This window comes from Mus musculus, chromosome 4, assembly GCF_000001635.26.
Source record: "Mus musculus strain C57BL/6J chromosome 4, GRCm38.p6 C57BL/6J".
NCBI lineage: Eukaryota > Metazoa > Chordata > Mammalia > Rodentia > Muridae > Mus > Mus musculus.
Window position 1 is genome coordinate 83,673,692 of NC_000070.6, and position 15,319 is coordinate 83,689,010.

Genomic DNA, 15,319 nt, shown 5'->3' on the forward strand with positions numbered 1-15,319 from the left:
TATGTGGAAATTACCTTGTCTTTATTAGATTTCCCTTCCCTGTTCTTTACATTGTTAAACTTTTTTCATCAATTAGGTTTTTACTCAGTTGCTGTTCTGGACAAAGCACTGTGCTAAGTCCAGGGATGCTTTTATACAGAGTTACTTAATTCCCTCAGTATTTGTTAGATACCTACAGGGTACAGAGCCCTGTGACAGACTGCATAGTAAGTAACTCGTGTCCATTAGGAATAAGCAATCAAAGTATTCAGGACAGAGAGACACAGACACATGGAATCCATGAGTAGCAGCGTGGCGATTAAATGCCTAAGTGGTCTTTACGTTCAGACAGCCTCTAGATCACTGTGAATGAGAAGGATGGGAAAGCATGTCAGAATAGACAGGGAGATGGGCTGTGAAGGCTCCGATGGATGCTGCGAGGGAGAGATGGAGGGAGTCAGGGAGCATGTGGACGTGTGGCGCGTAGCCGTCAGGCTCAAGTGAGTGAGCAGACCCAGCTCTGCAGCTCCATCTCCATCAGCTTCACTGGGAAGGCCTGTTGTGACTTGAGGGGAAGGTCGAATTCTTCAGATGGTAAGGCTGCAAACAAGAGGTGAACCCAGCCTAAGGACTTGGATTAGTTTTATTATTTATAAAATGGACCTGTCTCTGCTGTGCAGTTGTGTTCTGTGCGGGAGCTGAAGATTTGTCATGGGCTAACATGGACTGAGGTGATTTTTGTTGTTTTGTTTTTCACTTAAAAATATCTTTATTAATTCTTTGAGAATTTTATACAATGTATTTTGATCATACTTACATCCAACTCCTTACCTGTATGAATATGGATTTAAAATATTTTCTTTTTCTTTTTCTTTTTCTTTTTCTTTTTCTTTTTCTTTTTCTTTTTCTTTTTCTTTTTCTTTTTCTTCTCTCTCTCTCTCTCTCTCTCTCTCTCTCTCTCTCTCTCTCTCTCTTTCTTTCTTTCTTTCTTTCTTTGAGACAGGGTTTCTCTGTGTAGCCCCAGCTGTCCTGGAACTCACTCTGTAGATCAGGCTGGCCTCGAACTCAGAAATCCACCTGCCTCTGCCTCCCAAGTGTTGGGATTAAAGGCATGCCACCACGCCCAGATCTGTTTTTCACTTTTTAGCTATTTTGTTAGCATACAAAGTTTCATAATGGTTTTCCTTTATTCCTTTTGTGTGTGTGTGTGTGTGTGGTTTTTTTCAATACAGGGTTTCTCTGTGTTTCCCTGGTTGTCCTGGAATTCACTCTGTAATCATGCTGGCCTTGAACTTGGAAATCCACCTGCCTCTGCTTCCTGAATTCTGGGATTAAAGGTGTGTGCTATCACACGGGCAGCATTTTTATGAACACATGTATGCTATTATATTTTGTTCTTGTTTACCCCCTTAAGTCTTTTCTTTAAGGGACCTGCCTCACTTTTAGCTATCCAATAGGCTAGTTGATCTATGCCAGTGGCAATTAATATCATTTTATATATTTGAAATATATAATAAAATTAGCAAGTAATATATTTTCATAGATTTTTTTTTTTGGAGACACATTAAAAGCCTGAGATATAGGGCTCACTTTATTTCTTCTTATGTGGCTGTCATTGGTCAGCCTCATGTATCCTCACACACCTGTCACTGGTCAGCCTTGTACACACCTACCACTGGTCAGCCTCATGTATCTTGACACACCTGTCACTGGTCAGCCTCGTACACACCTGCCACTGGTCAGTCTCATGTATCTTGACACACCTGCCACTGGTCAGTCTCATGTATCTTGACACACCTGTCACTGGTCAGCCTCGTACACACCTGCCACTGGTCAGTCTCATGTATCCTCACACACCTGTCACTGGTCAGCCTCGTACACACTTGCCACTGGTCAGCCTCATGTATCTTGACACACCTGTCACTGGTCAGCCTTGTGTATCCTCACATACCTGTCACTGGTCAGCCCTTGTGTATGCTCATGCACCGTAGAATCCAAAATAAGTTCAAGGTCACCTAGCCCCTTCCCCTCTGAAGGGACTTTCAGAAACATAGCAGTCAAAATGACTAAGTCTACAGCTGCCAAAACAAAATGAACTGTTCTCAGAAAAATGACCAAATAAGATTAGCAGTTCCCAGAGAAATTCTCCTACCCTGCCCCACACTGAATTCTGAGAAAAACCACCCTGACCTTGCTAGAATTCCCTGTGATGTTATTAGCTGTGACGTTAATAGCTGACCCATAAGTTCAAAATGTACTACTGCTTTGTTGACCAAATCATAATAACCCACCATGGGGGCAGGCAGAGTGAGTCACTAAGCCAAGGGTAGTCACTATGCAAACCAACCAATGCCTGAAAAGGTTACTTGCTACACCAATGAGAATAAGCCAGCTATCCCTGTTGCCTAAATCTGCCCCTTACAAGGTATAAAAAGTGTGTTCTTTCTTTGTTCTGGGTTTCTCCTCTTGCCTGTGTGCTGAGAGGAGGGTCCCCAACGCATTGGATCAAAAAAAAAAAAAATCCTCTTGAGGTTTTCAGCGATGGTGGTCTCTGTGGTCTTTGTGAGTGAGGGTCTTTTGACAGACTCTAACAGCACCTGTCACTGGTCAGCCTCATGTATGCTCACACACTTTCTACAGTTTCCTTTCCATTTTTTCTTTTCCATGAACCAGTCTGCCTGACTTTTGGTCAGAGCTTAGAATTAACCTTCAGGACTTGCTTTTCTTTCTAACTACATTCTGTGGGACTCTATTGTGATGTAGTTTTTATTACTGTTTCTAATTCTCATGTCCATTGATTAAGTGTCTATGTTCTGGGATTTTATGTCTTCTTACAACTTTCCTGATGGAATTAAATTCCTTAGCTTCCCACATAAGCGTCTCAAGAACATGTTGTGTAACTGCTTGGCTTTCCACCACTGCCTTCTCTCTAGGCATTTAGAATTATTCGTACTTCCACAGAGTACTGTGTCTTGCCTTCTGGCTCTTGTTTTACCAAATGCTCATGTTTCTGATTCATCTACGGTACCCAGAGAACCACTCTTTCTTTTCTGAGAGATTGCTTAGCCACCTGCTTGTATAGGAAAGCAGTCCCAGTAGGCATCACTGCTCAGATGCTCTTGTGTGCTTTAAACGGCTTTTCCTCCTGAGGCACTGCTTACTTTGCTAGTGGTATTTGTGTGGAGCCACGGGACATAGTTCAGTTACACTGTAGGCCAATGCTGCCACAGATTGGCCCTCAGTGGAGATGTAGGTGCAGGGAAGACACAATACTTTTATTTCTCCATTCCTCCATTTCTTACCATTTCTACCATAGATGTGACTAGACCAGGTCTTAGAAAAGGACACTTTGGAATAAATAAAAAACAACTAAAATGTGTTACAGAAGGAGGGAGAACTATTTCTCTCCTCCCTTCTGATATTGGTATACTTTTAATGTTTCTTTATTTTACTCTTTGACAATTCCATACATGTTAATTACATGTTTGGTAATTTTTCTCTCTCTGGTACCCTATTTCAGTTCTTTCCCTCACTTGCTAAACTGCCCATTCATCCCTCCCTCCCTCCCTCCCTCCCTCCCTTCTTCCCTCACTTCCCTTCTCTCTTCCTCCCTTTCTTCTTATGAATGTATAAGTTTAAATTGATGTTGGTTGTATAGCATAGGTTGGGAGGTTATTTACTGGAGCAATTTACCAGTAGCTATAACACTAAAGAAGATGCTTCCCTTTCATCAGCAACCATTAACCTCCAATAGCCACTCAGGTGGAGGTGGGACCTCTGAGCCATTCCCCTGTTCATGACGAAATATTGACCTTGTACAGTTCCTGTGCTGGCGATCACGGACATGAGTCAGAGAGTGCAGTAGCCATGCTGTGGTGGGCAGACAGTGCTTCATAGCATTCTTCCACATCTCTGACTTTCCCATTTTTTTTTCTACTGCCTCCTCTGTAATGTTCCTTGAGCTTTGGAGAGGGTGATATAAATGTCTTGTTTGGGGATGAACACCCAACAGTCACGTTTTCTCAACAGTTTCCGTTAGGCATGTGTTTTTGCATTGACTGTTGTCCACAGCAAACAATAGTCCTTAACTAAGACTGGGAGAAGTACTGTGGGTAGAAACATAAATATTTGGGAGGCAGTTTGACACCATGTCTACTTAGCAAAAACAGCACTAGTAGCTGTGACCCTGTACTGGCTAGTTTTGTGTCAAGTTGACACAGCTGGAGTTATCACAGAGAAAGGATCTTCAGTTGAGAAAATGCCTTCATGAGATCCAACTGTAAGGCATTTTCTCAATTAGTGATCAAGGGGGAAAGGTCCCTTGTGGGTGGGACCATCTCTGTGCTGGTAGTCTTGGTTCTATAAGAGAGCAGGCTGAGCAAGCCAGGGGAAGCAAGCCAGTAAAGAACATCCCTCCATGGCTTCTGCATCAGCTCCTGCTTCCTGACCTGCTTGAGTTCCAGTCCTGACATCCTTGGTGATAAACAGCAATGTGGAAATGTCAGCTGAATAAACCCTTTCCCCAACTTGCTTCTTGGTCATGATGTTTGTGCAGGAATAGAAACCCTAAGACAAACCCCCAACCCCCAACCCCCCAGATTCTACATCCCCCTGCCTGGGGCCTGTGACCTCTCAGCTATGGTGACTAGATTTGCAGTACTGGGTGTGGATTCCCTTCAGTAGACTGGGCTGCTCAGATCTAAGCAGAAAGTGGTTGGTCACCCCCACAACCGTCACTTATCGATTGCGCCTGTAGCTGTATCTTGCTTGCCCAAGCAGTTTGGCATCACAGCTTGCATGGTTCACAGCTAAGTAAGACTAGCATTGAGTTTTCTCTTCCAGCAGCCTGCATAGCACCTTCTGGCTCTCTGAAAGCTATCTAACAGGGAGGGGATCGTGATTTCAGTTTCAGTATGATTTTTTTGAGGTCCCCCAACCAAAGTGTATACTGTCTATAGTAAGAGGATCACTAGTTGTGGTAGGCAATGAAGGACAAAGGTAATAGCTTGTATTTTTTTCGAGTCCTTTGGGGTCACCCTCACTAACAGCTCATGGCAGCGGGGAGGGCAGCCCATATCAGGTACTATGGTTTCTGGAAACAGCATTGCTCATTTATGCAGGATATATCCTCTTAAACTTTAAAAACATTAGCCAAGCATCCCTCTATCCCCTCTGCTCTGTGGTCCCTTAACTCCCACCCCTGCTCAAACCATTCTGCCTCCAGTGTTGGCCTCCTCTGCCACCATAGCGCATGCCTTCTACCCCCTCTCCCCCTTTGCTGGCCCTGCTCCTAGCTTTCTGGCCTCTACAGTCACTAGCAACTGAAACACTCTAATCATAAAAGTCCTAAATTAGGATCTTCCTGGGAGAAAGGTATGAGTGTAGTACTAGTCTTCCTGGGCTTGGGTCTTGATAGTTCCATTCTGTGAGTTACCTCACATTTCCAGTCCCTTCATTAGAAAATGTATTTCTAAGATTCAATGTTTCCTTTACTGAAAGGAGGGTACACAATACATTAAGTCTTTCAAACAGTGATGTTTTTTATGCCTGCTTTTCTCCTTTCTCTGCTTTGCCGTGCTTCTGAGTGTCTTCGGCTCTCTGTCTTTGCGAGACTGTCTCCTAGGATTTATTTCCTCGGTCATCGTGTCTGCTAGCTTGAAGTTACCTTGCTCTTGCCCTGCAGCAGTCAGTACCCATGGTAGCCTTTGCACACCGCACCTTGCACTGTGGCCGAGTGTTTCTATGACTTACCTTAGATGCTGATATCTTTTGAGGTGCTCCTGCCAACGTGAATTTTACAAGTGCCTTTTGTTCTTCTGGGTGTTCACCGGGCAGCTCTTGAATAAGACATCATATACCTCTCCTAAAGATCAACTTTAAATTTTTCACATAGTACAGTTTAAACCAGTAGTACAAAGAGAAATGGTTCCTTTAATGTCCCTGAAGGATTCTCGTTATGAAGACTGAACTTGACTTTGCCATGCTGATACTGCGGATAATATGTCTCTGTTTGTAAATGACTATCATGCTAGAATTGAACTCCCTTAGTTTGCTCAGAGACAAAGAGGTTCACAGCTATGTCACGATGGTTCACTTTGAAAATAAAAATGTAACCATGGCTGTTAAATCATGGTTGGTTGAAAGGTTAGATTAAATTATTAAAAGGTTGCTATTATGTAGCCTCTTTATTAATGGTGTAGGTTTAAAATTATCTCTTATCTGTCTCTCTCCCCCTTCTCCTTTAACTGCCGTCTCTCCAAAAACTTGTTAGCATCATTTTGTCACATGCCCTTTGGTGCTCAGGCAATTTGGCCTGTACCTGCTATAGCATTGGACCATAATAATGATTGGCATCTGTTGGCATAGCATATTAAACTTAGTGAGTAATCTACAATAGTTACTGAAGGATAAATGAATAGTAAAGTAGAACTTGTTAGTTAAAAACCCTTTGTCTTTTTACCTCCAAAACCAGAATGCACAGAAGAGCTCGTAGGTGGCCAATCTATTTCTACTTATGGTTCTTCCAGTTAATGTTTAGTTTGGTTTCAAGTTAAAATTTGAATTCTAAGAACGTTAATTATGGAAAAAATTGCTAGAGAGCTACAAAGGCCCAGCTCAACATTGTCCTTTCCTTCCTCTCCGGAGCTACTGTCGGGAAGTTGGGAGTTGAAACAAAGGTTTTACTCTGCTCTCGTTTCTCCAGATCAGACATGACGCACAGCTCATCCATTGCCGTTTCTTGCATCACTAATTTTACTCTGTCTATTTTGGCGATACTATCTTTTACTATAAAAAGCCCCAGTTTTGAGTGTCGTTTCTGTTGACGGGGAAATAATAATTATTGAGGAGTGGGAAGGAGAAATTAGGCCCAGAAAGCTCATTTTTCTCTCTCTTTTAAAAAAATTACTGATTTTTATTTCATGGGCCTTGGTGTTTTGCCTGCGTGTAAGCCTGTGTGTGTGTGTCAGATCCGGCGTTCCAGACAGTTGTGAGCTGCCGTGTGGATGCTAGGAATTGATCCTGGGTCCTCTGGAAGAGCAGTCGGTGCTCTTAACCACTGAGCCATCTCTCCAGCCCCCACTTCTCCTACACATGTGTACTCATGTGCCAGGACACAGGAGATTGATGAAATGCTCTCAGGTTTATGTGTTATAGTTTATGTAAAGCTGCCATGCAAGAGATTTTCAAGGTCAGTGTGCACATTCAAACCTGTCAGGCCCACTGTGTGCACTTAGATATTTCATAACAGATCTTTTGAAGGGAAGCTGTAGTTTCATCAAAAGTATATGTCTTTCTGTTTCATGATTATATATATTATTTGACTTCTTTTCTAGAAATTTCAAGAAATTGCAGAAAAAAACTCAGAAAAATTGAACCGCATTGAGACCTCCCATGAACAACTGGTTCGTGAGAATTCGCACTTCAAAACCACATTGTCCAGGACGCAGAGGGAACAGACGTGCTTGCTGGCGGCCTGTGCGCTGATGGCCGGTGCGCTGTGTCCCCTCTACAGCAGGTCATGTGCCTTATCCACACAGAGGGACTTTCTCCAGGAACAAGTCAACAGCTTGGAACTGTTCAAACTGGAAATTAGAACCCTGGCCCAGGCGTTGTCAGCGGTAGATGAGAAGAAACAAGAAGAAGCCAAAACGAAGAAAAAAACATTCAAAGGATTGGTCCGTGTCTTCCGGAAAGGCGTGATTGCAATCTTGGCAGCAAACAGACTCAAGCTTTTGGGCCAATCCTGTGCCTTTCTTTTCACCTGGATGGAGAGTTGTAAAGAAGGCATAGGCATGCTAGTGTGTACCGGGGAGCCCAAAGACAAGCGCCAATTCCCAAGTAAGAGTCTCAGTGCTTTTAAAAATCTAAGTTTTGTGTAAGTGAAATGCAATGTGTGTGCAGCTGGCTATTACATAAAACATTCAAAGAATTATGTAATATGTCAAATCATGTCACACAGTCCAGGGTATCTTCAGATGTATATGTATATAAATGTTAATATAATACAAATTAGCCTTGATTGTTTTGTTGTAAATTATATTAAGAAGCAAATATGTATAATTTCAGTATTGTCTAGTTTTATTGCATTTGAATTTTTTTTTTACAGTAGAGTGGAGAGTTTATACATCAGTTTTTCAATTGTAACCATCCAAAACAGACACTTAAAAATTCTCATGCTTTCCATATGAAATAAGAGTGAAATAATGGGAGTTAAAAATATCTTAAAGAGTTGCTTAAAAATAGTGCAAATATGAATTTTCGACTGATACTTTTTGGGACTGTTTTACAATTTTAAGGAAACAGTAGATTTAGTTGTTAACTTTTAACAATTCATGCCTAGGGGATCAACCCTAAGGCTAGCCTCACGCCAAGCAAGTGTTCTGTGGCCGCACCCTCAGACAGTGCAGCTGCTAAGAATCAGGCTGTTGTCACGAATCAGAAACTAAAGGAAATGTCTGTCTTCTTCAGATGCCTGTTATTTAATGTCAGGTCAATCAGCTATAGCTAGATCTTCTGTACTAGAAAACATTAGGAATACAAAGTCTGATTTACTGAGCTACTATGCAATTTAAATGTGGATTTCTAATAACTTGTAGCATTTCATAAACGGTGCTTTTGTCTCTGCAGAACATCAGAGGGAACAGTTACGCTGTTTACAGGCACTCGCGTGGCTCACCAGTTCTGACCTTCTAGGTACGGTTATCAGTTCTATGACAGAGCTGCAAGAAGTCATTAGTAAAACAGGTATGGCCACCTACTATGCCTGAGCAACATATACTTAAGAACAAATGCCCAGAAATTCCTTATGGTACAAATTTTGATAATCTTGTAAGAAATTATATATGTTCTTTACTTAATCACAGAGAGATTGTTAAACATGTATTTAATGATATAAACATGTAAATGAATGCAAATTTTGATGACAAACTGTATTTATTTATAAGGAAATTACATGAATTGTTTTTGGCAAATGTATCTACTCCATTCTTCTCCTTGGTGATTTCTTTATCCCATAGAAAACACACTATTAGTGTTTCTCTCTCTCTCTCTCTCTCTCTCTCTCTCTCTCTCTCTCTCTCTCTCTCTCTTTCCTCTGTCTCAAGTTTAACTTTTTAAATGTGTGTGGATATTTTGCCTCCATGCATGTATCTATGCACCTTGTGTGTTCCTGATGCCAGCAGGGACCAGAACAGGGTGTTGCATCCTCGGGAACTGGAGCTACAGACCGTTGTGACTCACGTCTCAAGTGCTGGGAATCAATCCTGACTCACCTCATGAGTGAGTGGAATTGATCCAGGGTCCTCAGAAAGAGTAGCCAGTGCTCTTAACCCCTGAGCCATCTTGCCAGCCCAAAGTTTCTCTCTTTAAAGCAATGGAGACACTGTTTCTTTGTTTTGTTTTCTGGCCCTGAGTTTCAGAAGTTGGAGCAGTAGTAGCCAAGCCAGTGGAAAATGCCATGACTCATTTGGTGATATGTACACTTTAAAAATTCGTGTTGGATAGAGTTAATCTGAATGGTTCGTTCTTTCCTACCCTGCACGAAATTTAGTATAAGCAGTGATTTCCCGAGGTCTAAAGTTTGCTTGTTTGCCATGACTCAGGTTGTGTGTATTTGTGGGCATGTGTGTGTTAGAAACGTGTAATGATAACTGGTTTTCCTAAGCTGGGATGAATATTCACATGCTCTGGGTGAGCTACGTGGTAGACTGGAAGTAGTCATCATGCATGATTAGTAAAGCCAATGTAACCTTGCTAAGACTGCCCTGCTCAGTGAGGTATATGCACAGAGGGGACGATAATGTGAGATATCGTTTAAAATTTAAAGGAAGGTCAATATAAATGAGAATCATTTCATTAAAATTTCAGGTATCTAAACGTAGGCTCCAGGAATCTTATGATTCTCAGATTATTTTTAGGTGTGGCCGTTGATATTGGTAAGCCATGAGCATACTTAATGCATTAGCAGAACATTAGCATGCTGGCATTGAAGTAGAAACAAAATTAAAAATTTAACTATTAAAAAAATTAAGATATAATAAATTAAATCTCACACATATATAATATATATAATTTTAGATAAATATATAGTCATATGATTTCTTCAGGCTGTCTCAAACAAAATTAAATTAAGAATTTTGGTTTTATAGGTTTAAAGCAAAAATATAGGTTTTTGAAAGAACATAATGATAGGGTTTGGATTTAGTATAATAAATAGGTGTGCTAGCTAGCCATATTATTTTAAAATTAATTTAAAAAATTATTCAGTGGGTTTTATTATGGCAGCTTCATGTGTGTATGTAATGGTGTTCTGCTGTCATTCCTCTCTCTGCCTTTCCTAGACTTTCCCACACCCTTTCTTGCTGGCTCCCCTCCTCCTCTCAAGCCTGTCTATGTGAAAAAAGCCTTTGTATTTGTCCGTTTCCTGCAAATATCACAGTTTCTCTTTTCTTTGAAGTTGAAATAATTCCGATTTGTGTATGTTTCCCGTTTTCTTTTTGTATTCATCTGCTGATGGATGTCTAAGCCTTCTCTGTAGTGAATATGGCAGCAGCAGTGGATGCGTTAGTGCCTCTGCGGAGCAGCCGGTCATGAGGGCTCCTCTTTCCCCACTCCTTCTCCAGGGCTTGTTGTCATCTGCTTTCTAGTTCTTACTAGCCATTTGTATTTCTGCTTCGGAGAACTTGTCTGTTCAGATCATCAATGTATTTATTAGCTGGATTTTTTTTGGTGTTTAATTTTATAGTTTTTTTTTAACATTCTAGATAGTAACTCACTGTTCAGTCCCCCCCTCCCGCTCCCCCAACTCTTACATAGGGGTACCCGACCTCAGTCCAATGGTTGGCTGTTAAGTATCTGCATCTGTCTCAGTCAGTTGGAAGACAGCCATGCTAGGCCTGTCTACATCACAATGTGGCATCAGTAATAGTGTCAGGGTTTGGTGCCTGTACATGGGATGGATCCGAAGTTGGGCCAGTCACTGGACCATGTTTCCTTCAGTCACTGCTCCATTTTTGTCCCTGTATTTCCTTTAGACAGGAACAATTCTGCGGTGAGAGTTTTGAAGATGGGTGGGTAGCCCCATGTCTGTCTACTGGAGGTGGCCTCTTTAGGTTCCATCTCCCCACTGCTGGGCATGTTGGCTAAAGTTATCCCCATTGGGTCCTCAAAACCTCTTACAGTGTACCCTGGCATCTGGGACTTTCTAGAGGTTCCTCCTCGCCCCTCCCCTCTGTCCCACACTGCTACATATTTCTTCATCCTCTTGGCCTTCTCTCCCCCCATATCTGATCCTCCCCACTCCCCTCTCTCACCCAGATTTCTCCCTCCCTCTGCCTCTCATGATTGCTTTGCTCCCCCTTCTAGGTGGGATTGCAGTGTCCACACTTGGGCCTTCCTTTTTGTTAAGCTTCATTATGGTCTGTGAGTTGTATCATAGGTATTCTGAACTTTTTGGCTAATATCCACTTATCAGTGAGCACATACCATGTATGTTCTTTTAGGTCTGGGTTACCTCATTCAGGATGATATTTTCTAGTTCTATCCATTTGCCTCCAAAATTAATGCTGTCCCTGTTTTTAATAACTGAGTAATGTTCCATTGTGTAAATGTACCACATTTCCAGTATCCATTCTTTGGTTGAGGGACATCTGGGTTGTTTCTAGCTTCTGGCTATTATAAATAAGGCTGTTATGAACATAGTAGAGCAAGTGTCCCTGTTATATGGTGGAGCATCTTTTGGGTATGTGCCCAGGAGTGGTATAGCTGGGTCTTCAGGTAGAAAGAACTATTTCCAATTTTGTGAGGAACTGTCATACTGATTTCCAGAGTGGTTGTACCAGTTTGAAATTCCACCAACAATGGAGGAGTGTTCTTCTTTCTCCACATCTTCGCCAGCATCTGCTGTCACCTGAGTTTTTGATCTTAGCTATTCTGATTGGTGTAAGATGGAATCTCAGGGTTGATTTGATTTGCATTTCCCTGATGACTAAGTATGTTGAACATTTCTTTAGGTATTTCTCTGCTATTGGAGATTCCTCAGTTGAGAATTATTTAGCTCTGTACCCCATATTTAATAGGGTTGTTTGGTTTTCTGGAGTCTTTAACTTTTTGAGTTCCTTGTATATATTGGATATTAGCCCTCTATTAGATGTGGGGTTGGTAAAGATCTTTTCCCAATCTGTTAGTTGCCATTTTGTCTTATTGACAATGTCCTTTGCCTTACAGAAGCTTTCCAGTTTCATGAGGTCCCCATTTATTAATTTTTAGTCATGGAGCCTGTGCCATTGGAGGTCTGTTCAGGAAATTTCCCCCTGTGCCAATGAGTTCAAGGCTTTTTCCCACTTTCTCTTCTATTACATTCAGTGTATCTGGTTTTATTTGGAGGTCCTTGATCCACTTGGATTTGAGCTTTGTATGAGGTGATAAATATGGGCCAATTTGCATTCTCCTACATGCAGACTGCCAGTTAGACCAGTGCTATTTGTTGAAGATGCTTTCTTTTATTCTGTATAAAAGAAACTATATGGTTTTGGCTTTTTTTGGTCAGAGATAAAGTGTCCATAAGTGTCTGGTTCTGGGTCTCCAATTCTATTCCATTGATTTCCTGCCTGTTTCTGTACCAATACCATGGGTTTTTTTTGTTTGTTTGTTTGTTTTTTTCACTATTGCTCTGTAGTACAGCTTAAGGTCAGGGATGGTGATTCGCCCAGAAGATTTTTTATTGTTGAGAATAGTTTTCACTATTCTGGTTTTAATTTTTTTTTGTTATTCCATATGAAGTTGAGAATTAAACTCTCCATGTCTGTGAAGAATTGAGTTGGAATTTTGTTGGGGATAACATTGAATCTGTAGATTGCTTTTGGCAAGATGGCCACTTTCATTATGCTAATCCTACCAATCCATGAGCATGGGAGAACTTTCCATCTTCTGAGGTCTTCTTTGATTTTTTTCTTTAGGGACTTGAAGTTTTTGTCATATAAATCTTTCACTTGCTTGGTTAGAGTCACACCAAGATATTTTTTTGTGACTATTATGAAGGGTGTTGTTTCCCTAATTTCTTTCTCAGCCTATTTTTCATTTGTATCAAGGAGGGCTACTGATTTGTTTGAGTTAATTTTATATCCAGCCACGCATATTATAGTTTATTGAAGAACATAATTGGACTTTCGGTGTACATTGCTTCCTGGCTTGCAGGGCATGACCCGTGTTGCTGCACCAGGCCCTCCTTGCTGTGATGTAAGCACACTTCTGAAACCTTTCTTCACTTTAGTTGTTTCTATCAGGCATTTTGGTTACAGCAGCAGGAAAACTCATGCAGAATGATAGAAGAATTTCTCCAAACACAATGCATTTTCATTTTTGAGTATATTCAATAGAAACATCAGATATTTTACTAGAAAAAAGGAAACATTTTCAGACATCTACAGGTTAAATGGGTTCATCAAATAACAAGTGTAATAAATATAATTAATGTGTTGATAGCTAATCTAACCATGCTTATAATGGAATGCATATATTTATTTAAATTTTTGCATTTTGAAATTTATTTGAAGTGTATGAGTGTTTTGCCAATGTATATATCTGTGTGTCACATGTGTGCAGAACCCGTGGAAGCCATAAGAGGGCATCAGATCCCTAGATCTGGAGTTATTGGCTTTGGGAATCACCTGGGACCTCTGGAAGAGCAGTCACATTCAGTTCTTAGCATACATGGTGGGCAGCTCACAGCTCCAGCTCCAGGGGATCCAACGCCATTTCTCATCTCTGTAGGCAGCTACACCCATGTGCTCATAGTCACATGCAGAAACCCCCATACACATAGTTAAAAAGAAAAGAAATAAATCTTAAAAAGAACTTAATGAAATAATACATGGAACATCTTATATAATTATTTTCCAATAGTGGGATTAAATTGTAGTTTTCCCTTCCCACCAACTTCACCTTGAAAATAGTGCAAACCTTAATGGAAATACACTATGTATCTTAGTACCCTTAAGATACAGATTATCAATTTTATATTCTAAAATTGGTGGAGTGTACCATAAGGGAGGTAGCATTTTAGATGTAAATAAGAATTCTGATATCAGCTATGTTGTGCTGGATAAATTATTTAAATTTATGTGGTCTGTGTCTGGTGCTCCAGGCCTGTATTCTCAGCTGTGGGGACATAAATGCAGATGATTATAAATTCAAGGCTAACCTTGACTACAGAGTGAGTTTGAGGCCAACCTGGTCCACTTAGTGAGAATCTCTGAAAATAAAAATGTGAACACATGCCAGGTCTAAACTGAGCAGTTCCTAACATACATGAGGCCCTAGGTTTAACCTCCAATACAACAAAAGACACAGCCAGAAAAGAAAAAGACATCACAACAGTTTCTTTGTGTGTAAAACAGAGATGGTTTGGATCCCCAGCATCCCCGTAAATGCTGAGTGGATGTAACAGGCTGCCTGCAATGCCAGTACTTGTGGGCAAAGCCAGGACATCCCTGGAGCAAGTTTGTTAGCTAGAGAAGCCGAGTTGGACATCAATGTCTGACCTCCACACATGTACACACATGCACACACATAAACATGCAAGCATGTACACATTTCCATGTATGTACACACACATAAATGGGAAGGAGAGGTGGGTTTGTTTTAATTACTGTGTAAAGTTCCAGAGGAAATTTCTCTAATAAAATCACGTTGTATATTTGGAGGGCTGCCAGAGTTCTGCTCTCTTTGTACATTGTGGAAGACCCCACTTAAAGTACTGTAATAAAGTTGGTTATTCTCTTTTCTAAGTAATAGGGAGTCTAGAATCTATAAAAACACAGAGTACATTTCTACTCTGCCATCCTTATCATGTTCATATTGGTGCTTGTCCAATCTACAGGACTGTGTTTGCCCAGCAGGGGAAAGAAGAGAGGTAAAATATGAAAGCATTCAGATACTGTTGGAAAGAATAATCATGATGAACTTCTTTGGGACAGTTTTGTGGTTTCTTAAAATGTTAACATTGAGCTATATTATACACTAGCAATTCCAGTACTATTTTTTAATAGAAGTGATGACATGTATCTATATAAAAATGTGAGCATAAATGCCCATAGCACCAATAATAGTTTTAAAAAGGTGAAAACAAACTGAACTCTCCCTCAGCCAATGACTGGATGCACACACTTGAACTCATTAGGCCAGAAGGAGTAAGCACTTGTGTGTGCTGTAACAAGGACAAACCCTGACATCATAGCCAAAGTGTAAGACACACGTCATGCTATCTGTTCATGTCAAGTGTGAAGAGTAGGGACATTGAAGGACAGACAGGAGGTTACTAAAACCACTCAAGAATATTTAC

At 40.8% G+C, this 15,319-nt stretch overlaps 1 protein-coding gene across 7 annotated transcripts in view; it reads left to right on the forward strand.

The window, feature by feature from the left end:
* The window catches only part of Ccdc171 (coiled-coil domain containing 171), a 340,735-nt gene that overhangs the window by 148,283 nt on the left and 177,133 nt on the right, over nt 1-15,319 (forward strand). For all 7 annotated transcript variants that reach the window (XM_006537992.3, XM_006537991.3, NM_001355378.1 and 4 more), the window contains 2 exons: nt 7,314-7,818; nt 8,608-8,724. In XM_006537992.3, coding sequence (XP_006538055.1) covers nt 7,314-7,818; nt 8,608-8,724 — 622 coding nt within the window. The remainder of the gene's footprint in view (nt 1-7,313; nt 7,819-8,607; nt 8,725-15,319) is intronic.